This window comes from Mustelus asterias, chromosome 19, assembly GCF_964213995.1.
Source record: "Mustelus asterias chromosome 19, sMusAst1.hap1.1, whole genome shotgun sequence".
Lineage (NCBI taxonomy): Eukaryota > Metazoa > Chordata > Chondrichthyes > Carcharhiniformes > Triakidae > Mustelus > Mustelus asterias.
In genome coordinates, this window is record NC_135819.1 from 42315811 (window position 1) to 42343230 (window position 27420).

General features: G+C 43.4%; 1 protein-coding gene across 2 annotated transcripts in view; it reads right to left on the reverse strand.

The window, feature by feature from the left end:
- LOC144507907 (copine-8) overlaps positions 1-27215 on the reverse strand; it is a 377739-nt gene extending 350524 nt beyond the window's left edge. For both annotated transcript variants that reach the window (XM_078235393.1, XM_078235392.1), the window contains exon 1: positions 26921-27215. In XM_078235393.1, the coding sequence (XP_078091519.1) occupies positions 26921-26997 (77 nt within the window). In that variant the 5' untranslated portion in view covers positions 26998-27215. The remainder of the gene's footprint in view (positions 1-26920) is intronic.
- Positions 27216-27420: the final 205 nt, after the last annotated feature.

Sequence of the window (27420 nt, forward strand, 5' to 3'; positions counted from 1 at the left end):
CATTCACTCCCTCAGCCACCAAAGCATGGTAGCAGCTATGTGTACCATCTACAAGATGCACTGCAGTAGCTCACCAAGGCTCCTTAGGCAGCATCTTCCAAACCCACGACCTTTACCATCCGGAAGGACAAGGACAGCAAATATCTGGCAACTCCACCACCTGCAAGTTCCCCTCCAAGCCACTCACCATCCTGCTTTGGAAATATGTCACTGTTCCTTCATGTCACTGGGTCAAAATCCTGCAACTCCCTCCCTAACAGCATTTGGGGTATACCACTTACACCACATGGCTACAGCAGTTCAAGGAGGTAACTCACCACCACTTTCTCACGGGCAATTCAGGATGTGCAATAAATGCTGGTCAAGCCAATGCTGTCCACATCCCTTGAATGAATTTTTTAAAATGAGGCTCAACCTCATATTTTGTTCACTAATTGCTCCTGTGAAGAACCTGGAGACAGTTTACTGCATTAAAGGCAATATATCAATGCAACTTGTTGTTGTTACTGCCTCCAAGTGGAAAACTGATTTACTGATTCCCCATGTCACTCAAAAAACCATACAGTTCACCAACTGGCATTCGTGAAAGCATTCTTTCACAACCATTGTAAAGAAGCATAACAACAAAATACTGTGGATATTGAAATCCAATGTTTAGTTACGTGATTAGCTAAAAAGGTCATTGGCCTTTCACACAAATATCAATGTCAAAAACATTCATAGCTCAGCCAGGCTCAGACTCAGCAGATAAATGTTAGTATAGTCTAGTGACAATTTCTAGCCTTACAACTAAATATTGACATGGGCTCATAACTTTAAAGCTTTTTTATTTATTAGTGTCACAAGTAGGCTTACATCCACACTGCAATAAAGTTACAGTGAAAACCCCTAGTCGCCACACTCTGGCGCCTGTTCGGGTACACTGAGGGAGAATTTAGCATGGCCAATGCACCCTAACCAGCACGTCTTTCGGACTGTGGAAGCCAGAGCACCCGGAGGAAACCCACACAGACACAGGGAGAACATGCCAACTCCGCACAGACAATGACCCAAAGCAGGAATTGAACCCGGATCCTGTGCAGCAGAGCTAATCACTGTGCCGTCCAACTTAGGTTGAATGAAAGATTTACATCAAATTAACCAAGCTTGGTCAATGAAGAAAATCAGATAGACAAAAGGACAGGATAGATTATTTCCATAGAAAGTTCAACAGATAATACCCGCGCCAATAGCTTACCGAGGATGCAAGTTTAAGATCAGCGCCAAATTGCTTGGTTATTACATAGACTCTAATTAACTTGGACTGATTACGCAATTTTGCCTTCTGCATTCCCTGCTAAATGCAGGAACAGTCACGGCTGCTTGCAGCTACACCCAATTCTCACTTAATATACAAAAGGAATTAACCACTTCCGTGTCGTAAAATCCCAGTTCCACCCTGTAAATATTCTGCGTTACATTGAAATTTGTTTTGTAAGGAGACGTTCTTTTTATAATGCGAAGGTTCACGGTATGAAATTCACATTAGCAGCCAGCAACGCAGGCACTTAAAATCCAATTCCTAAATTTTTCACTGAACAGAACAAGAACTCCATTCAGTGTAACAACAAAGATGTTCTACACAGGATAATATTGTCGGCACACAGGAGAAGATTTAAGGAGATTCTTAATAAACTGTGCTTTTTAAAAATTCCTCTATATTTTAATTATTTTTAAAAGTATCTTTAGAATGGTCTGCATCCTCAAACAAGTTAGTCCTACAAGCTGTCTCCAGGTCAAGTAGTGACAGAAGCAATATGGAATCCATCGAGTCTGTCCCTGTAGGACACAATGCCTGGGAAATGGGGTCAGACTGCAGAAAACAAGGAACTCATAGCTGTGGTTCTTTCACTATACCCACCTTGAAAATTGTGGCTGAGCTCAGGAGCAGACAAGCTAATTTGCTTTAATTTCCTCTGTAAGAAACTAAAGGGATTTTTAACAGGAATTTGTTTGCTGCTAAACTGCCTGATTGCAATCAATGCAATAACAAAAAGCATTCTATTACAGCAAATCTATTTTAGACATACTACTTGTATGTTATGTGTGTTGTGCCTGAAGGCAGGTCCTGGGCTTACTATCTGCGGATGATTCATCTTGAGCCATTTCCTTGGCAGTTTTAAACTGTCAGTAGTAGCTTGCCATCAGTGACAGCATGAAGAGGCAAGTCCCAAATCTATCTCAGTTAGAATGGGAATCAAACATGTGCCATTGGTGTTATTTTAAACCACTTGTCGCACCTAGTCAACCGAGCTAACAGCCCCCAAACACTTATATATCACATTTAAAAAGAAATACCTAAATATTTGCCTGAGAAACATTTCCAAGTCTAAAATATCTAGTCATGCATCAAAATCACAAGATGGCTCTCCTTTTCAAAGGATATGACGCACAATTGGGCGGGACTTTACAACCTCCGGCCTCGTTCGTCCCGAAACCATAAAATCCCACCTGAGGTTAACGGACCTTTCCGTGGTCTGCCCCTCACCTGCTCCGATTCCCATGGCAGGCAAGACGGTAAAATTCTGATAAATTTGTCTCAAGATTGTTCTTTCAATATAGAGGAAAATTTCATGCGACAAATTGCACAATATTCTCAATATATAGGAGACGAATTAGTTTTGGATATCAATATAAGTGAACCCATTGGCTGGAACTTTACCTCCACGCCCTACCCGGAACTGGGGTGGGCGCAGCTCGCAGAACGGCTTCCTCCGTTGGCCCTGAGCGGGATCTTACGAACCTCGGGCGGGTGAGGTAGTAAAATTCTGGCAATTATGCTAGTGCAAGCACAAAAAGCGATGGCAGAGAAGATATTGCCATATGGATGTCAAGGAGAGATGGAATTGGTAGCTAGGAAATAGTGTATAGAGTGAGGACCAAAAGTGGTGGCTTTAGTCTTGACAATTTTTAATTCAAGGAATATTATGTTCATCCACTTCATCAGAAGCAGTCTGATCATTTAGCATCAGTGGATGAATTGAGAAATGATTGTGAAGTGGAGCTGGATGTCATCAGCATGATGTGGAGATGCCGGTGTTGGACTGGGGTAAACACAGTAAGGAGTCTAACAACACCAGGTTAAAGTCCAACAGGTTTATTTGGTAGCAAATGCCACCAGCATGCACATGGAAACTAAACTTGTATTTACAGATGATATCTGTAGGATATAGATGCAGAACTGAACAGTATGGATAGGTCCAAGGGAGACGCCCGTGGTAACAACATAGGATCGAGAAATCATTGCATCCCGGCCTGCTGGACAGAAGTGGAGATGCGTTTGAGGAAGATGGTGTGGCCAACAATGTCAATGATTGCAGACAATGACCTAACTAAATATTTGGTACAGATTCAACATTAGCCCTTGCTCTTGTATTCCATGCTTCCAGATAGAAAACTAAAAGTTCCAATCGCCTTCTTTAATAGCTTCATTATTACATGCTGCCACCTTTAATGACAATAGATCTGCACACAAAAATCCCCCTACTCCGTTGGAAATATTACCATTTAAGATGTAAAAAAAAGTCTTAGTCTTTCATCCAAAATCTATTGCTTCAGATTTTTTTTTTCAGCATCTGCCACTTATCTGTCCATCCAATCAGCCGATCAATGTTCCACTTTAGTCTTTCACAACCCTCCTCATAATTTGCCATGAGCCCCAGTTTAGTGACAAGAGCAAATTTCGATATTGCTTACTCAATTCTGAAGTAGAAGTTACTTCTGCTCAAGTAATTAGGATGGCATCAATGCAGAATCCTTGGAAACTGTTTTCACACATCTTTCAGTTTCATGCAGAAATAACTTAATCATTGAAAAAGAAAGGCAACCATGAGGATGTTAAAAATACTTTGGATGCTTTGATTGGTTCAGTTTCTCACTCCACTTTTTGCTCCAGTTTCAGACCAAGCCCAGATTTTGAATGTAGGCTGCATGTATAGCTTGAGTACAAAGCAAAATAGTCTCACACTGAGTGTCATGCCCCGTGAAGGCAATGTCCCATTCATAACTTTAAACATAGACTACATTCAGAATATCATTTTCTGCAACTATTTTTCTTTAGAAATGAACACTAACAAGGTGGCTAAGATAGCAGGGTCAGGTGACTATTGCACAAGTCTCTGGAAAGCTCCTAACTGAATAACGCTCAATGGGGGCCACTCCCCTTGAACGGACACACCGGATGGAACATGTCTGTGGAATTTACATTTGCTATTGTTAGTGGCTCATTTAAAAATAATGCACTTCCAGAATTAAGTTTGAAACTTAACAAAGAAAGCCGCAGAAGCCAGCTCATCATCACTGGATATGAACGGATCCCCCATCTATTCTCCATTTTATAGCATTGACATTCTGGGTGGACTATAGCAGTTGACCATGTAACCAAAACTGTCTTCAGTTCACTAATTCTTAACACCCGAGTTTCAAAGAGAAACTGGTCAGTCTGCAGAGAACACATCAAGTAATATCATCGGGGGGGGGAATGGGTTACAATCTATACCTTTAAAAACCTGGAGTTTGTAATATCTTAAAAAGTCTCATAGCTGTTACTTTTCATTGTCTACAAGTATAGAAACTTGACCTCCTGGTAAGAAAAACAACAAGAGGTTAACTTTCTGATGGGCTGAACATCCACAGCTTTGAGGGAATCGTGCAATAATGCTGCCACATGGCTCCAGCCATGAAAAAAGCCTTTCAGAGCAAAGATGTCACCTTCACTAAGCCTGTCAGATAACTGCTTTTCCTACAATAAGCCAAACACATTAACTATGAACTACTCTTTGGTTTACAAGTTATAAAAGTGTGTTATCCTTTGAACTGCATCATTCTCGGGTGTGAGGGTAACGTAGCATTTAGATTTTTGGAATGAATGCTTGATTAGATAATCCTCTTCATTTAAACCCACGAAAACTTGCTGCTGATTATTTAAAATGTAACCACACACTTGGGGACTGAGGCGGCACGGTAGCACAGTGGTTAGCACTGCTGCTTCACAGCTCCAGGGTCCCGGGTTCCATTCCCGGCTCGGGTCACTGTCTGTGTGGAGTTTGCACATTCTTCTCGTGTCTGCGTGGGTTTCCTCCGGGTGCTCCGGTTTCCTTCCACAGATGTGTGGGTTAGATTGATTGGCCAGGTTAAAAATTGCCCCTTAGAGTCCTGGGATGCGTAGGTTAGAGGGATTAGCGGGTAAATATGTGGGGTGGGATTGTGGTCGGTGCAGACTCGATGGGCCGAATGGCCTCCTTCTGCACTGTAGGGTTTCTATGATTTCTATGAATCACTTTTCTTTCCAAAAATCACACTGATTACGGAAAGGAAGAGAAATATTTAGGGTTTCGGTTCTCCCCTTTCTCTGTCCATAACACGATAGCGTCCTAAAGAAGTGCAGGTGCAACCTTAATCTCCTCTTCCACTGACCTAAAGAGTCAGTTTTAAAGTTAATTTATTACTGTAACAAGTAGGCTTAGATTAACACTGCAATGAAGTTACTGTGAAAATCCCGTATCACCACACTCCGGCGCCTGTTCGGGTACACTGAGGGAGAATTTAGCATGGCCAATACACCTAATCAGCACGTCTTTCAGACTGTGGGAGGAAACCGGAGCAAGCCCATGCAGACACGGGGAGAATGTGCAGACTCCGCACAGTGACCCAAGCCAGGAATCGAACCTGGGTCCCTAGCACTGTGAGGCAGCAGTGCTAACCACTGTGCCACCGTGCTGCACATTATGCAGATGAGATACGCTCCTCAGATTTACATTTTTTTCCCCTAAGATAGCAATTTTGCAATTGCTCAGGTACTGACCCTTCAATTCGCTTCCTTTACACCATTTTTATATTAGAGAGCAACAACATTAAACTACAGCATCTATGACTTTCCCACATTCAGATTGGGAAACTGGGCCAAACAGCTGCTGGGCAACTGTGCAGAGTCACAGTTAATTTATTAATAGTAAAAACTGTATCATCCGTGAGGAAACAAGTCCCATTGTCTACACATGTTTTTAAAAATTCTTTATTTGGGTGTCAATCCACTGCTAAGCCTTTGAGCAACAGCGTGCAATTAAATACTGTATGTCTTTTGTTTGCAAACCCAAACTCTGTACTTTCTATGTTCCTATTAACTAATGAAATAACATCAAGCAGAAAATGAAGGTTCCCCTCTGCAGGGCCTGGGGTGGGTTGGAGGGGGGGGGGGGGGGGTAGTATTGGAAAATTGGAATGGACAATTCCATGTTGTTTTTCCATACTTCCCAGTGACTGCTTCATGGCGATATTGACAGAGGTTTGGGAGTAGATTGCCTGCAAATCCACTCATCCACACTTGCTGCCTAGTTGGGAAATGGTAGGGGGTTGTATTTTTATTCAAGAAAATTATTAAACAAAGTCATAATGATTATACCCCACCTTACACCACCAACTATGACAAAATAATTACAATCATTAAACAAAGCAGCAGCCAAGGAAAACCTATTACACAGTTAATTTGATTAAATTTGCCATGTGCAAATGCTAATGCATGATTCAGCATCTATCAACAAGTACTTACCAACCCTTTTGAAGAAAGAAATTTGCATTTATATAGCGCATTTCACAACCTTGGGAGAGATCAAAGCACTTTACAGCCTTACAATTACGCCAGGGTAGAAAAGCAAAATACTGCAGATGCTGGAAATCTGAAATCTAAAAGAAGAAAACTGGAAATGTTAAGCAAGTCAGGCAAAACCTTTGGAGAAAGAAATAAAATCAACGGCCAACATTCTCCTGGCCCGCTGCACTAACACCAGAGGGAGGGGCGAGGTTACACCGATCGAGAGTCTCCCAAGCGCTTTTTTTAAAGTGCATTCAGCTCCCCGCCAGAAATCGGTGCAGAGCTGATTATCATATTGACATTAGAATTTCAGTATGATTAGCAGGCCCGGGATGGTATCCTCCGGGTCCGTTGGTGTTTCCCCCCCACCGGGAGTGGGTCCCTCCAGCGGCGTTTACGACTGTTCCTCATTAACAAGGAACAGGTGTTCTGACCCCGCTGGAGGGAACAGAAACCATTGAGGACCCCCAGGGATGTCGGGATGGGGATTGGGATAGCCCCTTGGGCAGTTCCAGGGGGCCACTGCCCAAGGGGCAAACTGGCATTGCCCACTGGGCACTGCCAAGGGGTTAGGGGACCCACTCCCACTCTGCAATCAGGATCGGTGGGGGGAGAGAATGAGAGCTATTGGGATTGGCCGGGGGGGGGGGGGCGGTGCCAGGCATGGGGGGGAAAAATCAGGCTGACCCAGGGTGGGGCGGAGAGGGGTGGGAAATCAGAGCTGACCCGGGGGATATGGTAGGCCAGCAATCGGGGGGCAGGGCGGGGAGGGGGGAGAAGGGTCGGGAGGGGCTGTGAGGCTGGCCAGCAATCGGGGAGGCCAACAATGCGGGGGTTGGGGGGAGTGGCACTGCACATGCACCAATCTCCATTCTGACAGATCAGCGCATGCGCAGTGGCCCGCTCTGCGCTATGCTGCCGGCCTCTCAGACGGGAATAGGCCTCGTCCCACACTTACCAGAGTGAATAATGCTGAGGCACTCTGCAATTGTGTCGGGGATTTGCTCAGCACATACACCCAAAAACCGGGCAAGTAATTCCACCCTCCGTTTTCCTGCTCGTTGGGCACTTTTTTGGCAGAATTCTGGCCAATATTTCAGATCAATGACTTTTCCTCAAATTTTTGGGATAAATGGGATGTCTGTAGGGGGAGATTAGGGAGTGTTGTGAGGTATTAAATCGTTATGGGAGAATCACTAGATATTGGGCAGGTGCAATTGATTAGAATCAGGCTAACATGAGAGGAGAAAATAGAAACAAGTGCCTCTTCCATTTCTTTGAAAAATGATGAAATGATCAGGAGTAAAGAAGGATTGTCTGTACAATAATAAACTGCTGAACAACAGTCTGTATAGATTCCAAGAGGGAAATGATGCTGCCTGCACAATCTTCCTTGACAACTTCAGGAAACTAACATTCCTCTAAGTGTGGGAACCCTTAAGGCATTGTGTTTCCAGATCTGCAAAAGGCTTTTGACAAAGCTTCACATGAAAGGCTATTTAGCTCAAGGGATTTGAGACAAACCCTGAGGTTGGATCAGAAATTATCTGAAGGGCTGAAGACACAGAGTACCTGCTCAGGGAGTTATGTCAGGACAGGGAACAGAGGTACCGAGCAGAGTGACTCAGAGTGCATCTGTGTCAGCTCCATATTCATTTCTAATTATGGAAGTGGCTTGGATTGAAAATGCAATGAGAGTGGTCAGAATTGCAGTTGATATCAATTGAGGCAACTCTGAAATGACCAATGAAGCAGATAAAACATAAGTGTGCAGCTAAATGAAATTTAAAATCGACAAATACAAAATACCACACACGGGAAGAAAAGAATTAACACATGTACCCTATGAATGGTGACAATTTTAAAAATTATTATTCATTTGCTGGATTTGGGCATTGTTGGCTAGGCCAGCGTTTATTGTCCATCCCTAATTGCCCTACAGAAGGTGGTAGTGAGCTGCCTTCCTGAACCGCTGCAGGATAAACATCCAACTAGCCGAATGATGCAGTCAAAAGGAACTCAATGAGTCTTGGGGTCGAATTTTCTCGTCATGATGCAGGCAAACCCATGACAGGCAGGTGGAATTGCAGGCATGTGGCCCAGGCCTGTGGAGGTCCCACCCCTCCATTTCCATCACCAACTATCTTGATCGGCAGGAATGGAGGCTGTGGTTTGAGCCCACGCGCAGCTGTCCTAACATCGTCTTCTCCATTGAGCGGTTGACATGTTAGACCCTCCTCAATATTTTCATAGAAATGGGTCTGCATCTGAAGGCAACATGGTTCATGACAGCTCAGAAGTATCATGAGCCATGGGGGAATCCCCATGTAGAGTCAGGAACCTTTTGACAGGTAAGGTCAGAAGATGTTGACAATGCTGCATGTCATTATATAATGCTTTATAATAAGTTAAATATGTTTTACACTCAGTGGTTGATGGTCGGGCTTTATTATTAAAATGTCGGTGAAGTAAATTGAACAGCAATGTGAACGTGGAAAACATTCAGATGCATTAAGTACATTATCCAATGGATAAAATGCTCTTCTGCATTGAACAATATCACTATTCAGATTTTGCTGCATTAGTTGTTCTTTGTAATTGAATCTACTTAATGTAATGTAATGCAATAAGCAGGTTTTGTTTATACAGCAATGGAATCCCATTTTGAATGCTCAGCAAAGCTCCAAAAGCAGTCATTAATTCAATGCAGCAGGCATTGTTAACACAGCTGTTTATTTATCTTGACAGCTTTACGATCATAGAATCCCTACAGGTGAAGGGGGAATGGTAGGCATGGGGGGATATGGAGGGGCTTGGGATAGTGAAGGGTGCCCTAGGGTTAGAGAGCCGCACATTTATCCACAAAGCTGGGGCCAGTGTCTCAGTGAACAGAGGTGGGCCTTCTAATCTGGTCACCCTGGCAACCACCTACCTCTGTTCGCATCTTTGCCCTGCTTCCAGGTGGCCAAATGGGCTGAATAGTCTCCCACATCTGTAATTATCTTGTGAACGAGTAATAAACTATAATACTTGCATTGTATGGCGTTTTAAACATTGAAACATCTCAATGTACCTTTTGTGATGAATTATTTCAGTAAGTGATTGTCACGTGGGCAACTAGTAATAAACAATTCTAATTAATGAGTAAATTGGTAAGCTGAGTGAGATGGCCCTCACCTGATCTCACTGTTGGCCTATTCAGTTGCAGTCAGGAAACCTCCTGCAATGGTTTTCCTCTTCATACACACACACAGTTACCTCTGTAGTTCCCCAAGGCTGTTCTGTCTGGAGACAATACACATCTCTTTAACCTGTGTTGAATGCTCCCTCCACCCACATTGTCTGTACCTTTAAGACCTGGCTGGCTGTAGAGATTCGCATTCTAATTAGTATTCTGTAACTTGATTTCTGTGTCTGTGCACTGTTTGAGAGCACATTTCCACTCCATCTGACGAAGGAGCAGTGCTCCGAAAGCTTATGGTATTTGCTACCAAATAAACCTGTTGGACTTTAACCTGGTGTTGTGAGACTTCTTACTGTGTTCCCCAAGGATCCATCCTTGCCCCGTCCACCACCTAATTCTTATCTCATGTCATTCCTTGGTTACATCATCCAAAGACATGACTTCATGTTCTATACATAGTGAATAATCCAGCTCTTCCTCACCACCACCTTCCCCAACCTCTTCCCTGTCTCTATATCCTGTCATCCAATCCCACAGAATTATAACTTTAATTAAACACTGAGAAGAGCAAAGGTCTTCTATTCAACTTCCACTACAATCTGAACTTCCTCACCATCAATTCAATGCTTCTTGGCCACAATCTCAGGCTGATCCAATATTGAAACCTTCGACCTATCTGACCCTGAACTGAGCTTCATACCCCACACTGACTCCATCGCAAAGGCCATCTAACTCGACATTCATTTCATTGCCCAGCTCTGTCCCTGTCTCAGCTTATCGGCTACTGAAACTTTCAGCCATGCTTGTGTTGCCCATCTTGATTATTCCAATGCTCCCCATCTTCCAGAAATGCAAGCTCATCCAAACCTTTGCTGTCCATATCCTAGCCTGCATCAAGCCCCATTTGATAATAGGATCCAAGCAGTTGCTGAAGCCAAAACTAAGATACAGCTTGCCATTAGCCATTGGTGGGATCTGCCAGTCCCGCCGATGTCTACAACATTTGGCATTGCTTGCCCACCCACCACTGGGGAATCCACCGGAGGTGGGGTCAACAGGACCAGAAGATCCCGCTGGCAGGAAATGCTGGAAAATCCCGCCCAAAGGTTTTCTTTATTGAGGGGTCTCACAGTTCTATTCTCCTCCTCAGTGTCCCAACTGTCCCTTATTTGGATGTGCGGAAAGAGAATTAATAGCCCATCACCTGTTCCTCTTAACCATAACAATTTGACTGATATGAACAAACCTTAGTAATGTAATTGATAAGATATTGACACCATTCACCCAAAACCCATTGGCTCTCATTGCTGTAATATAGGAAGCACAGCTGTCACCTTGCACTCAACAAGTTCCCCCAAGCAGCAATGTGAAAGAAACTGGAATATTAGCCAGGACACCAGGGATAAAAATCCACTGTTCTTCGTTAAAATAGCAGGGAATGTTTTGTATCCACCTGATAGAGTAGACATTGCCTCAGTTTAATGCTTCATTTGAAAGATGGCACCTCTAACATATAATAGCAAGTTGCTGGCCCATATTTTGTTGTAGTGTCAAGAGTCTAACCGTTTGTCATCAACTGTGTGTTAATTCAACTTCCTCGCACTGCCAGGTTCATTAGAGCCTCCAAGGCAATGCTGTTGATGTCACATAATCGCTTTGAACAACAATATTTTGGAAAATTACCAAAATTGGTAAAACAAAAGAAAGCATCTTTATAGTTGTTATTGTACTGGGTCCCAATGGCAAGGTTCCATTTTTTAAACCAAAATATATATCCGGCTTCAACTAAATAAAAATGTTCCAACAACAAGAAGGTAATAATAACGTTCTTGCATATCTATTGCAGTGGAAAATTGAAGTCAACCCAATGAGTTGAAGGGCCCGTATAACATTAGCCTCATATCTGTGTCACAGTGTACACATGTATATCATTTTTGAAATAAAAACAAACGGTCAGTTAACTTACAGTTAACCCAAATAAAATTAGGATATGAGCGCTGCTGCCGTTTGCTATGAACGTCCATCAAATGTCGATAACTATAGACTGTAACGTGACTTATAGCGGCGTCACTGAATCAGCGGTCAACTGTAATGTTTACTGGAGCTGATGAAAGCTCAATGAATCAGAACAAAATTAATATTTTAAAATGGCACACAGCAGATTACTTATACCAAACACACATTACAGTGATAAATAGGGAAAATGTTCAACTATTCTACATGATGAGGGTTTGCTTTTTTCTCATAGCTGGAAACGCTACACTGTTATAAATTAAAGACAGAATTCAATTCATCGTAGCTTCTAACGTGCTCTCAGGACTAGTGGCGACCATGGCTTGAAAACTGACTGGGTTAGTAAATGCCCATACTGGACTTTATTTGATTTGGTTAACATTACCATATTCTACTATTATGACTTCAATACAGCATTCTTCTGGAAAGAAATGTATTATGAATAGGGTATGTGATTGCCCATCTGTGAAGATTTAACAGGAGAACCATGGTGAAATGGATATCCAGAAGGCATTTGACAAGGTGCCGCACCAAAGCCTGCTACATAAGATAAAGGTGCATGGTGTTACGGGTAATATATTAGCATGGATAGAGGATTGGTTAACTAACAGAAAGCAAAGAGTGGGGGTAAATGGGTGTTTTTCTAGTTGGCTATCAGTGACTAGTGTGTGCCTCAGGGATCAGTGTTGGGACCGCAATTGTTTACGATTTACATAGATGATTTGGAGTTGGGGACCAAGTGTAGTGTGTCAAAATTTGTAGATGACACTAAGATGGGTGGAAGAGCAAAGTGTGCAGAGGACACTGGAAGTCTGCAAAGGGATATAGATAATTGCAGCATGCTGCTGTGCAGAGGGACCTGGGTGTCCTTGTGCAGGAATCTCAAGGAGTTGGTTTGTAGGTGCAGCAGGTAATTAAGAAGGCAAATGGAATTTTGTCCTTCATTGCGAGAGGGATGGAGTTTTAAAACGGCGAGATTATGTTGCAGCTGTATAAGGTGCTGGTGAGGCCACACCTGGAGTACTGTGTACAGTTTTGGTCTCCTTACTTGAGAAAGGATATACTGGGACTGGAGGGGGTGCATAGGAGATTCATTCGGTTGATTCCGGAGTTGAGAGAGTTGGCTTATGAGGAGAGACTGAGTAGACTGGGGCTATACTCATTGGAATTCAGAAGAATGAGGGGAGATCTGATAGAAACATATAAGATTATGAAGGGAATAGATAAGATAGAAGCAGGGAAGTTGTTTCCACTGGCGGGTGAAACTAGAACTAGGGGGCATAGCCTCAAAATAAGCGGAAGCAGATTTAGGACTGAGTTGAGGAGGAACCTCTTCACACAAAGGGTTGTGAATCTGTGGAATTCCCTGCTTAGTGAAGCAGTTGAGGCTACTTCATTGAATGTTTTTAAGGCAAGGATAGATAAATTTTTGAACAGTAAAGAATTAAGGGTTATGGTGAGCGGGCGGGTAAGTGGAGCTGAGTCCACAAAAAGATCAGCTATTGAATGGCGGAGCAGGCTCGAGAGTCAGATGGCCTACTCCTGCTCCTAGTTCTTATGTTCTTATATTTTACAATGAATTACATTCTAAGAGACAAAAAATGCTTTTGGAGCTATGGATAGTATTCTACTGAGTTCACTTAGCTAAAGCTCTTACTGTTTCATTTTTAAGTAGTTCTTAACTTCAGTGTTAATTTCCTCTTCAATCCTGAAGATGTTTGCTCACGCTGGGTCTGGTTTCACATGTGTCAGGAGTTCTGTGGCACTCAACCACTCTTTTATTCAGGCCTTGACAGGGGTGCCATGACGTCACTGTGCATGTATTGGAACAACTGTGGGTGTATTATAGTCATCCTTAACTGCGTCCTCATCTTCGGAGAGATTTTAACTTTCAGCCAACTGGCCGACGAAATGTTCCTGCTGTCCACCTGTTCCAGCAGGGAAAAGGCCAGAGCCAAATGGATATCCCCAGGCAGCTCACATGATCAAGCCGGTGTGATATCAGTTGGGCAGCCAGCCATGTCCAGTGCAGGTCGTAATCACAAAGGGAGAGGCCCAATAAAGTGGGGGCCAAGTGGAATGTCCCTGTTCCTTCTGTAGCCGCCATTCCTCCCCGCGCCCACCGCCCCCCCCAAAACCCAAACTCAAACTCAAAGTTAATGAAACAGCAATATTTTTGATGCAGGGATAATTTGTTGTAACCCATCACTCCATAATGCTGACTAAAAATTACTGAAATGAGAAGAGACCATACGGTAATCTTCCCAAACTATATCTGTTATTTTTCACAGCAGGCAGTGTATTTACCCAAAAGAGCCCGCAGAACAGTTCAGTCCTATCACTGCATGGTTGCCAAATAGTAGCTAATTTCAGCTAAGATTTGAGTTTGCACAATCTTTATTAAAAATCTATTTCCGCACATAGAACTGGCGCATTCCAACCATTATTCATGTAAATTGAGTCTGTGTCTTTATAAATTCTGTTTGTGAACAGAATTCCCACTCACCTGAAGAAGGGGCTTAGAGCCTCGAAAGCTTGTGTGGCTTTTGCTACCAAATAAACCTGTTGGACTTTAACCTGGTGTTGTTAAACTTCTTACCAATACAAAGACAATTTATTTCACCTTTTAAAAATATGATCTGTTGAACACTTTTTCATGAAGACAGTTCATTTGTGGTGGTTAGGTACTAAACAAAGCAGGTGAAAATTCACTCACTCAAGGAGTAACTGAAAACGAGATATCAATCCTTTCTTTGTTACACAGAGTGTAAAGTCACGAAGCGAGTACCAACAATCCATGGCTTGAGGGGAAGTTGGCATGAAAGATTCTTCCAGTGGAGTATGGAATTTTGAATCATAGAAACCCTACAGTGCAGAGGAGGCCATTCGGCCCATCGAGTCTACACCGACCACAATCCCACCCCATGCCCTTTCCTCACAAATCCACACATTTACCCCACTAATCCCTCTAACCCACACATCTAGGGAAAGAAGGGGCAATTTAGCATGGCCAATCCCACCGAACATTTTTGGAGTGTGGGAGGAAAACGGAGCACCCAGAGGAAACCCACGCAGACACAGGGAGAACGTGCGAACTCCACACAGAAAGCAACCCAAGCCAGGAATCGAACCCAGGTCCCTGGCGCTGTGAGGCAGCAGTGCTAACCACTGTGCCACCCCTCATGAAGACTATTTTCTGCAGCAGTTCTGTTGATACAGGAAACGCCCAATAGTAGAAGCAAAACAAGGAACTTCACTAAAATAGGTTTTGTTTTCATGAAAATATTGCTTCAAATATGGAAAATGAAGAAGTCATTGAACATTAGATCATCAAACGGGAACCAAAAACAACTAATAGGAAAGGTTCAAGGAAGTAATTTGTTTTTCTATTACATTCCTCGCGTTAAGAAAGCAAAATATCAGTTTCACTATTGTCAATATTGGCTATATTTTCTCATTTTAAATAGCAAACGCGGGCAATTGGGACTAGCTTAGGAGTTAAAAAAAGGGGCAGCATGGACAAGTTGGGCCAAAGGGCCTGTTTCCATGCTGTAAACCTCTATGACTAGCTAGCCTTCTTATAATTTGAAGGGTTTCTCATGGCCAGTTCACCATCTAATGTACTTCAATAGCTGAAAGGGATGGGCAAACACCAGCTCTGGATGTGATTTAGCTCCCTGCTTTAGACACAAAAAACTGCTATTGGCAAATGGTAAGTTCCCCACAGACAAGCTCCTCTCCCAAACTGTCTGCAAAGGAGTGAAATGCAATATTCATACTGCTGGTCTGTATCAACTTCCCCTTGATGTTAGGTAGGAACAGAGTCAAAATCAGTTTTGCGTGTTTGTACATGCTCAAGATCACACGTATAGTTGTTCCAATATTTCTGCTTGTGGTCCAACTTCAGCCAGCAAAAAACAGGACACATGAGATTCTCCCATTTCAACTTCTCCACCTCAAAAATTTCAATTCTCCTGAAACGCCCACTCAATATTTGCTATATATCTCCCAGTCATCCAATGACTTCCATGTGTTTCCTTCCATACCTGCTCAAAACCCTGTACATTGTAGTGAGAGAATGCTCTGATATGCGAGACTTTCAGATGTCTTAAGTGCAAGAGGAATAGGTTCAAACCATACACTCAGAATAGCCCAGTCCCCAAACTGTTCTGTCACTGTTTTTGCTGCAAGAGTGAGAGGTAACAGGAGCAGCAGGGAAGACACAGAAACATGGCAAATACAGTGAAAAACTTGGTGCTGGAACAACATGGTACTAAAGAAAAACATTAAAAAGCATTCCAACCATTATTTTGTAAATTGAGTTTGTGTCTTTATATGCCCCGTTTGTGAACAGAACTCCCACTTACCTGATGAAGGAGCAGCGCTCCAAAAGCTAGTGGCTTGTGCTACCAAATAAACCTGTTGGACTTTAACCTGGTGTTGTGAGACTTCTTACTAAAGAAAAACAACAGGTCTCAAAAAAATCTCAGAGACATTAGATGAGGTGCACACACCAGTGGGAAAATGTCAAATGGACACTGTGGATATTCTTTTCAAATAAAAAAATCTGCTACTTCTAATGATTTGTGAAATGTGTACTAACACTGTGCTATAAAAAGAGATAGCCAATTTCTTCCTTTCAATGAGTAAATCTAATAAGCAATGCAGTCTTACACCCAAACAGTCTCAGGTTCATTCCCCAGTCAGTATTGGATCCGTCAATCATACTTAATGAGCAGTAGAGACGCTGAAATTGCCCTGATGCACTCAGAGAGTCAGCAAATGTTTACAGTTTCTCACTTTTTAAATTCAACTCTGTCCTTTCTCGAATTGTGTAAGTACAAAATAACATTTGCCGGCAATATCAAACTTATTGGGAGAAAGGGGAGAGCAGTGGGTCCTGGCAGTGGGGATAGAAACCAAAAGTACCTCCACCTACAGAAATTAAATACATCAAACAGAAAGACTGGTATTCCAGCCTGTTTGTGTAAAGTTCTAGACTTTTAAGTTTTAGCATGTCTATGCAAACCAGACAAATTGCCACCACTGTGAAACAAGCTCACAGCAATTTAATCAGCGATTTTCTTTTTCCAAGTTTCTCCTACACCCTCTACAAATCCAGAAGCTGTATTTTCTCAGACACCGAAACCATATTGTTAGGCCTCACACCAACCCGAGATTTCCCGTATCTTTCCTTCACCCTCAACTCGTTCAAGACAACAGATACCTACATCAACACACCACCCTCGACTTCAATTCAGGCTCTGAATTGATTTAACAAGCATATTTAGTGAGTTGAAACAAGTAAAGCATTTAGATGGATGAATGTCAGAATTCTTACAGAGAAGCAAGAATATACTGTTACATCAGAAGGAATGTAAAACATGCTTTACACCACAAATCTTTCAGCCTCCCATGCATACATTCAGCATTTTTCCTACGAGTTCTAAGTTTTGGATTTCTTTCCAGACGGTTCAGATCTTCTTGTGACAGCCCCAGCCTACCTTGCCATGTGCTAAATATGTCCTATTTAGACTTTGATTTACAGTCCCCCAACTTGACTGTGGCCGGAATTGGCAATCTGTCTTGCATCACCTTAATTGTTTAATTTATCTCTTTCACAAATGGAGATGCAAACCCACACAATGCTGCTAGCTTCTCCAAAGCAAAGTCTTTCTGGATCAATGAGTACATCAGATCAGCCTGTATGTCAGCAGCAAAACTATCTCCAGTCGCCAGGCAAACTGCTGCTTACTGGCCATTTTAAGATTGGCACATCTGCATTTTTATTTTATATAGGGACCTCAAATACCTCCAGTGCATATCATTAAATCACATTGCCCAAGTGACTGGAGACCACAGACCGTGCACCCAGGATCTTTCTGACCTGACAATACTCTCAAATGTCTTCATATACAATGTACACAAGCCTCGGAAGCTGTCACAAGTGACAGATAATTTAAAGTTGATTAGTAGAAAATAAAATGGCATAACCTACTGTTCTAGTCTTTCCTTCACTCTAATACTGCACACAATAAAGGAAGGAGGAAGGAACAGCGCTCTGAAAGCTCGTGATTCCAAACAAATAAACCTGTTGGACTTTAAACTGGTGTTGTGAGACTTCTTACTGTGTCCACCCCAGTCCAACGCCAGCAACTCCACAACATCACAATAAAGTAAGGCTGATGATCAAACTGTGTGTGTGTGTGTGTGTGTGGGCTGGGGGGGGGGGGGGGGGGAATTGTTTTTATACTGACATGTTTGCTGTGAATAATCAAGGGCATATGTATGGGTGATTCGAATTATCAGGCACAGAATGCAAGCTTCATAGCCTTGCAGAATATATTCTCTGATTTGAAAATTAGTTGTTCATCTATAAAAAGACAGAACCTCAATGAAGCAGCATTGGGGGAGTGCTAGGTTGCTGGAGACACCGTCCTTTGGTTGATATGTTTACCATGGTTTTGTGAGCCTGTTTATTTGAGATTCCATGGCAGTTTTCAATAAGCAGCAGGGCGTTCTTGCATTGTCCGGATTAGGACACTCATTAGCTGGGCATGAACCATAGAAGTTAATGTGAAATCCAGTCTCCAGTGTGAACAGAACTAGACTGTATCAAGCATCAGTTTTCAATAGACATCTATCTAGTTATGCCAGATGAGGTGCTTTGTTGAAATTTTCTTGAAATTTAGATAGGGAATATGCAGTGATAATTAAATAATTTTTTTAGATATTATCCCCCATGTTTAGATTATCTTTCACTTCCTTTTCCTTAGCAATCTGCCCATTCTGTGGGCAGCACGATGGCACAGTGCTAGGCACTGCTGCCTCACAGCGCCAGGGATGCGGGTTCGATTCCTGGCTTGGGTCACTGTCTGTGTGGAGTCTGCATGTTCTCCCCGTGTCTGTGTGGGTTTCCTCCGGGTGCTCCGGTTACCTCCCATAGTCTGAAGGACGTGCTGGTTAGGTGCATTGACCTGAACAGGTGCCAGAATGTGGCGACTAGGGGAATTTCACAGTAAACTCCATTGCAGTGTTAATGTAAGCCTACTTGTGACTAATAAATAAAATTTACTTTCAATTCTGACCAAGAAGCCAGGCAAACGGGTTGCTCCAATGCTCGGGTTGAGTGTCCAGCCTGGCTCAGGTAGACAACACATTGTATTGGCAGACCACGTACACCAATCCAGTTCACCACTCAACAGCATCACACATCCAACGCACTGCGTCAATCATGTGTCTGGCATTCACATCTTTTCCAGAAATAGGTGGTCGCAAGAGCATGATAACTTTGACAGAAAGAAATGAAGTAGTTTTAAAAGCCTAATGTCATCTTGACAGGCTGATGAAATGCTGGCCACAGCACTGCATGTCATTTTTATTTTCTAGGCAATCACAATTTCTCTAACCCTGCCTCTCTTAGCACATGATTTTGTTACTTGTTGGCCCAAACACCCCACACATTATTATTTTACATATAGCCTGCTCCATCCCACACCCTGGACATTCTCTCCACCTTCTTCCGTCGGGAAAAAGATACTAAAGTCTGAGATCACATACTAACCGACTCAAGAACAGCTTCTTCCCACCTGCCATCAGACTTTTGAATGGACCTACCTTATATTAAGTTGATCTTTCTCTACACCCTAGCTACGACTGTAAAATTACATTCTGCACCCTCTCCTTTCTTTCCTCCCCTACTCTATGAACGGTGTGCTTTGTCAGTATGGCGCACAAGAAACAATGTTTTTCATTGTAAACAATTGCATGTGACAATAATAAATCAAATCCTGCAACAATATTTGGACTGCAACATTATTGTGCATCAATATTTTTTGCACAATGTGGGCGAGTCAGTAAAATTTAAAGCAACATGTTGTTGTATTGTACTGTAATTATTTGTGACTCTATGATGTTATCGCAACGTTAACCTCAATAAATCTTGGTGATTTTTTTCGTTTAGATATTTTCAGCCAAAAAGGTTTTGCTTGTACTAACATGAGACGTTTTCACTAAAAATGCATTAACTGAAGGAACATCAAGCCAATCCCATCTCTCAAAAAGAAAAAATGCTCCCAGTGGTTCAAAAATACACGATGTCGGATGATTAACCATGTGAATATATTATTAATCCCACAAACATATTGGAACCACAAGGCATGCTGGCATTAGAAGGCAGATATTGGGTTGGTGTCTGGCACATTAACAAGTTGCCAATCTGAGCAACTCTGATATGGGCAGGTGCCCACCAGATTTTAGGCATCCCTCCAAAGCAGAGTGAAATCACACAAAAAATTAACATCCAAAGAACAACCAGAAAATGAGTACGCCAACTGTTCAGGGACTGCATCTGAGACGGTAAGCACGAGTTGGCGGGGGGGGGGGGAGGCTAAAAGGTGGATAAAATTATAAATACATGAAACGTACAAGATCCTGAGGGGACTTGACAGGGTGGATGCTGAAAAGAATGTTTCCCCTGGTGGAAGGAACTAGGGGACCCAGTTTAAAAAATAAGAGTATGCCATGGAGTTGAAATTGGATTGAGAATCTGTGGAACTCTCTTCCCCATAAAGTGGTAAAGACAGGGTTAGTGAATATTTTTAATGCAGGGATAGACTGATTCTTGACTAACGAGAGTATCAAAGGGTGTGAGGGTAGAGAGAATAATGACTTAATGCCAAAATCAAATCAGCCATGATGTTATTGAATGGCAGAGCAGGTTCAAGGGTCCAATTAGCCTACTCCCGCTCTTAATTGGTATGCTTGTATAAATATACTTCTTAAAAAGCAACAGTGATGTTTAAAAACAAAAGTTGTAAGTATAAAACACAAGTTAGTCACAGGTCTTTGGGTTTATCTATCAGTGGCAGTGATAGTGCAAGTAGTGGAAAGTGTGTAGTGTGGTTGGGGGGGGGCGGGGGGAGGGGGTGCAAAAGGGGAAAGCACATGATGAGCTTTTGCCCAGAGGGATGCATACTTCAACTTTCATTGCCTTCAAGTCTTGGATTGAAAAGAAGTTTGGTTCTTTCCAATCTTGGCGACTGGCATACATCCATTAATAGATTAAGCACATTCATACTGGTGCCCCAGCACCAGTTAAACATGCTCCTAGGGAGAAGAGTCAAAGGTATTGCATGAATCTGGGAACATACTGCCCTTCTTCAATTGTTGGACTGGCTTAAGTTGTTGCTTGGGATGAAAATGGCGCGAATGCAGGTGGCCCAGACCCAGACATTGGGCAGGATTTTATGGCCTCACTTGTCCCGAAACTGTAAAATCCCACTCAAGGTCAACGGACCATCCACCCCTCACTCGCCAATTCCCGTAGTGGGCGGGGTGGTAAAATTCCAGCCACTGTTTCTAAATTGTGGCAGGCAACACATCAGTTTATTTGTGGGAAAGAGACTGCAGCCGGAGTGAGATTCAGCCAGAGTGAGGGTATCAGAAATTTGGAGCTGACTGGGAATTCGGCGCTGAGGAGAAAAAGGTGCACACCTTCAGGAGTGGAGAGGTGAACCTGCGAGGAAGACTCGAGGGCAAATGAGAGGTCGAATGAAATCAAACCGTGACGTCACAGCCAGCAGGTGAGTGATTGGCTGGTGACTAGCAAATAGTTTTTCTTTTCTTTTTTCTCTTGGCATTGTAATTGCTGTTCTAAGTTAAATTAAGGATTAAGTCATGGCAGGAGATCCCAGACCCATGTCATGCTCCTCTTGTGCGATGTGGGAATTCAGGGACCCTTCTGGTGTCCCTGGCTCCTTCACATGCAAGGGGTGTGTCTAACTGCAGTTCCTGTTAGTGGTCCTGGAGCTGTGGATGGATTCACTTTGGAGCATCCACAATGTTAAGGAAGTTGTGGATAGCACGTTCAGTCAGTTAGTCACACCGCAGATAGAAATTACTGAGGGAGATAGGGAATGGGTGACCACCAGACAGAGGAAGAGTAGGAAGGCAGTGCAGAGGTCCCCTGCAGTCATCTCCCTCCAATACAGACATTACCATCTTGGATACTATTGGGGGAGATGGCTCACCAGGGGAAGGTGGCAGCAGCCAGGTTCATGGCACTGTGGCTGGCTCTGCTGCACAGGAGAGCAGGAAAAAGAGTGGCAGATCTATAGTGATAGGGGATTCAATTATAACGGGAATAGAAAGGCGCTTCTGTGAACGCAAATGAGGCTCCAGAATGGTATGTTGCCTCCCTTATGCAAGGATCAAGGATGTCTCGGAGCGGCTGCAGGGCATTCAGGAGAGGGAAGGTAAACAGCCAGCCGACGTGGTGCATATAGGCAACAATAATATGGATAAAAAACAGAATCAAATCCTACAAGCTGAATTTAGGGAGTTAGGAGTTAAATTAAAAAGTAGGACCCCAAAGGTAGTAATCTCAGGATTGCTACCAGTGCCACGGGCTAGTCAGGATTGCTCAGATGAATACGTGGCTTGAGGGTGGTGCAAAAGGGAGGGATTCAAATTCCTGGGGCATTGGAACTGGTTCTGGGGGAGATGGGACAAGTGCAAATCTGACAGTCTGCACCTGGGCAGGACTGGAATCAATATCCCAGAGGGAGTGTTTGCTAGTGCTGTTGGGGAGGGTTTAAACAAGTGTGGCAGGGGAATGGGAACCAATGCAGGAAGTCAGAGGGAAGTAAGGTGGGGATAGAAACAAAAGGCAGTAAGGAGAAAAGTGGAAGGCAGAGAAACCAATAACAAAAATCAAAAAGATCCACAATACAGAGTACAGAGACTGTGGAGAACTCAGCGAATGGGTCCAGCAAGATGAAGAGAAATAAAACACAGGGAGAGTGTGCAAAACATGACAGGACAGATGGTCTAAGATGTGTTTGCTTTAACGCAAGGAGTATGACAGGTATGGCGGTTGAACTTAAAGCTTTGATTACTACATGGAACTATAATGTTGTGGTAATTACGGAGACTTGGATGAAAGAAGGGCAGGACTGGCAGCTTAGCATTCCAGGATTTAGATCCTTCAGGCAAGATAGAGAAGGTGATAATCGAAGTGGGGGTGTTGCTTTACTGATTAGGGAGAATGTCACAGCGAAACAGAGGGAGATCATCTTGGTGGGATCATGCAGTGAGCCCATATGGGTAGAACTCAGGAACAGAGACGGTGCAGTCACACTGTTGGGGTTGTACTACAGTCCTCCCAACAGCCAGTGTGAAGTGGGGGAACTGATATTTCAGCAGATTATGGGAAGATGTAAAAACAACAGGGTTGTTGTGATGGGCGATTTTAACTTCCCCAATATAGACTGGGATTCCTTTACTGCCAAGGGCTTGGAAGGGGCAGGGTTTGTTCAGTGTGTGCAAGGGTGCTTCTTGAGGCAATATTTAGATAGTCCAACTCGTGAAGGGGCTATCTTAGAGCTGGTTCTGGGAAACGAGCCTGGACAGGTGATGGATGTCTCAGTGGGTACCATTTTGGGAACAGTGATCACAATTCTATAAGTTTCAAGATTCTTGCAGGAAAGGATAGAAGTAGTCCCAGAGTGAAAATACTAAACTGGGGGAAGGCTAACTATGACAGTATTAGGCAGGAGCTAGCGAATGTAGACTGGGGGCAGCTGTTTGAGGGTAAATCCACATCCGATATGTGGAAGTCATTTAAAAGTGAGTTGTTAACAATTCAGGACAAGTATGTCCCTGTAAAAATGAAGGATAACGATGGCAAGATTCGGGAACCCTGGATGGCAAGAGAGATTGTGAGTTTAGTGAAAAAGAAGAAGGAGGCATATATAAATTTCAGGAAATTGAAAACAGATAAGGCTCTTGAGGAATACAAAGACAGCAGGAAAGAGCTTAAATAGAGACTTAGGAGGGCAAAAAGGGGCCATGAAATGTCCTTGGGAGGCAAGATTAAGGGGAATCCCAAGGTTTTTTTATGCATATATAAGGAGGAAGAGGGTAGCTAAGGAAAGGGTGGGTCCACTCAAGGACAGTGGAGGGAACTTGTGTGTGGAGCTAGGTGAGGTGGATGAGGTCCTTAATGAGTATTTTGTATCAGTATTCACAACGAAGGAGGATGTGGTGGATGGTGAGTGTAGAAAGGAGGATGTTGACATTCTAGGACATGTTGAGATAAAAAGGGAGGAGGTATTGGAGGTTTTGAAAAACATTAAGGTGGACAAGTTCCCAGGGCCAGATAGTGTCTATCCCAAAATACTGAGAGAGATGAGGGGAGAAAATTGCTGAGACCTTGACCAAACGTTTTGTATCCACTTTAGTCACAGAGGAGGTACCAGAGGATTGGAGAGTAGCTAACATTGATCCTCTGTTTAAGAAGGGCAGAAGAGACAATCTGGGAAATTACAGGCCTGTGAGCCTTACATCAGTGGTGGGGAAATTATTGGAGAAGATTCTTAGGGACAGGATGTACTCGCATCTGGAAGAGAATAGGCTCATTAGCGATAGGCAGCATGGTTTTCTGATGGGGAGGTCGTGTCTCACAAACTTGATTGAGTTTGTTGAGGAAGTGACAAGAAAAATTGACCAGGGCAGGGCAGTGGATGCTGTATACATGGACTTTAGTGAAGCCTTTGATAAGGTTCTTCATGGCAGGCTGATACAGAAGGTGAAGTCATATGGGATCTGAAGTGAGTTGGTAAGATAAATACAAAACTGGCTTGGGCATAGAAAGCAGAGGGTAGCAGTGGAAGGGTACTTTTCTAACTGGAGGTCTGTGACAAGTGGTGTTCCACAAGGATCAGTGCTGGGTCCTTTGTTGTTTGTAATATATATATATAAATGATTTGGAGGAAAATGTAGGTTGTCTGATTAGTAAATTTGCAAATGATACAAAAATTGGGAGAGCAGCAGATAGTGAGGATGATTGTCAGAGGATACAGCAGGATATAAATTGGTTGGGGACCTGGGCCAAAAGATGGCAGATGGAATTTAACCCAGATAAATGTGAGGTAATGCAATTTGGAAGGTCTACTGCAGAAGAAAAGTACGCAGTAAATGGTAGAGTCCCTAGAAATATTAGCATACAGAGGGATCTAGGTGTGCGGATCCACGGTTCCCTGGAGATGGCAACTCAGCTGGACAAGGTGGTCAAGATGGTGTATGGCATGCTGGCCTTTATCGGTCAGGGTGTTGAGTATAGGAATTGGAAAATCATGTTGCAGCTGTATAAGACTTTGGTTAGGCTGCATTTGGAGGTTCTGTACAATTCTGGTTGCCACACTACTGGAAGGATGTTGATGCATTGGAAAGGAAAGAAGAGATTTACCCAGGACGTTGTCTGGTTTGGAGAATGTGGACTATGAAGGTTGAACAAACTTGGATTGTTTTCATTGCAGCATCGGAGAATGAGGGGGGAACTGATAGAGGTTTACAAGATTATGACAGGCTTAGATAAAGTGGATAGTCAGATTCTTTTTCCCAGGGTCAAAGGGACAATTACTCAGGGGATAGGTTGAGAGTGAGAGGGGGAAAGTTTAAAAGAGATGTAAGGGCAAGTTTTTCACACAGAGTGGTGAATGCCTGGAACGCGCTGCCGGAGGAGGTGGTAGAAGCAGATTCGACAACAACGTTCAAGAGGCATCTGGATAGATACACGAACAGGCAGGGAATAGAGGCAAGAAAATATTAGATTAGAGAGACATCTGTGTCGGTACAAACTTGGTGGGCTGAAGGGCCTGTTCCTGTGCTGTACTGCTCTTTGTAAATCAAAATATATCCAGAGAGGGGACCACATTACAACTCAATTACCAATGATGGAGCAAATGACAATTCGCAGTTTTTGGTACATTTGCCCAAGGGAAACCACAAAAATCCAACATTAGATTTCATAAAATCAGACAATCCCAACACGGTGCAAAAGGAGCCATTTAGACCATCGGGTCTGCACCGACTCTCCAACAGGCATCTCACCCAGACATGATCCCTGTAACCCCATGTATTTACCCCACTTATCTATCTAATTTACACATCTTGCGACACTAAGCGGCAATTTAATATGGCCAATCCACCTAACCTGTACATCTTTGGACCACGAGAGGAAACCCGGAGGAAACTCACACAGACACAAGGAGAATGTGCAAACTCCACACATCGTCACCCAAAGCCTAGCTATAACCGTAACACTACATTCTGTACTTGCTCATTTCCTTCTCTACGAACAGTATGCTTTGTCTGCGTAGCGCGCAAGAAACAATACTTTTCACTGTATGCCAGTACATGTGACAATAATAAATCAAATCAAACCAAACCCAGATCCCTGATGCTGTGAGGCAACAGTGCTAGCCACTGTACCACCATGCTGCCCCAATTTGTTGTCCAAGTTAATTCTATATATGTTTTATTGGGGTGCACACATAAGTAGTTCAGGTAGGCTTTTTTTACAGCCAGGTACCTGACGTCACCTTTGTTTCCTATCATGCTCAGGTTGGAAGGTTTAAAACATTAGATCCCTAGGAACAGGAGAACAGACTTTTCAACAATGTTTCAGTCCTTAATTTCCATTGTCTTAAAAAAAATCTATGGCTTTACGTTCAACGATAAACAAATGTGTTTGTGAATCCGGCAACCCAGGAGTTAACAAATGGAAATTCCTCCTGTTCCTTGCCAACCAGTGTGTGATCATCTGCACACATCGCACTTGGGCAATTGAATAGCGAGGAGGCGTAGAAACCTCCCCGTCACTTTAAACGGAGTGGCACTAATCCTTCCAGTTCCCTGAGACATGAGGCGAGTGAGAAACAGTCTTACTATGTGGCTGAGCACAGGCACAGATGCGGTAAAGTTAACATTGCCCCCACTCTCCCTGTAATCTCACACATACTTTTCGCGTGTCAACTTCCCCACAAACTTAGCTGGAGACCTTTAACCGTATTGAACAATCGTCCCAAATAAATAAGCGTGCGACCCCAGGCCAATACACATGGCATGAACGGAGCCCGGCCGCTTGCCGAGAGTTAACTTGACTTTCCCCAAGTCGCGTTCAGTGTGTGGGCTCTCGGTGTGAAAGTGAATGGCAAATAGCACTTCATGTTCAGCCTGCCGGAGCCCCTGTTTCTCGCCTGTTATTAGAGAGAGAGAGAGAGAGAGGGAGGGGAGTGTAGAATGTACATTACCTGCCTGAAATGGTGATCTCCACCTTGGTGGCCGGTATGTTGGCGTGGAGAGGATCGAAATCTCCTATGGACGCCATATTCCTGAAGCTTTTATAGTTATTTTTGTTAAGCGCCGCGTCTCCCCCACCGGCCCGGAGCCCTGAAGCAACTGAAGCTGGCTCCACTCTCCGGCTCGCCTCAGTGTGTGCATCAGTGATGTCACTCCATAACAAACAGCAGAAAGGGCTGGGATAGAGAGATGGATGGAGGGAGGGAGGGAGAGAGAGAGGGAGGGAGGAGGGGAACGGCAGCACTGAGCTGTATCTGCACCAAGAAAAAATCCCAACTAGCCCAGCTGACAGAGGAGGAGCGCAGGCATTTTTACAAAGTGGCAGAGGAGGGGGGGACTTGGGGAAATTTAAAGAGAGGATGTGAAATTGCCACACTCATTCTGGAACCCATGACTTTGTGTGTGCCAGTGTTCAGAGAGCATTGTGGAGGGAATCAGTGCCCAGGCACAG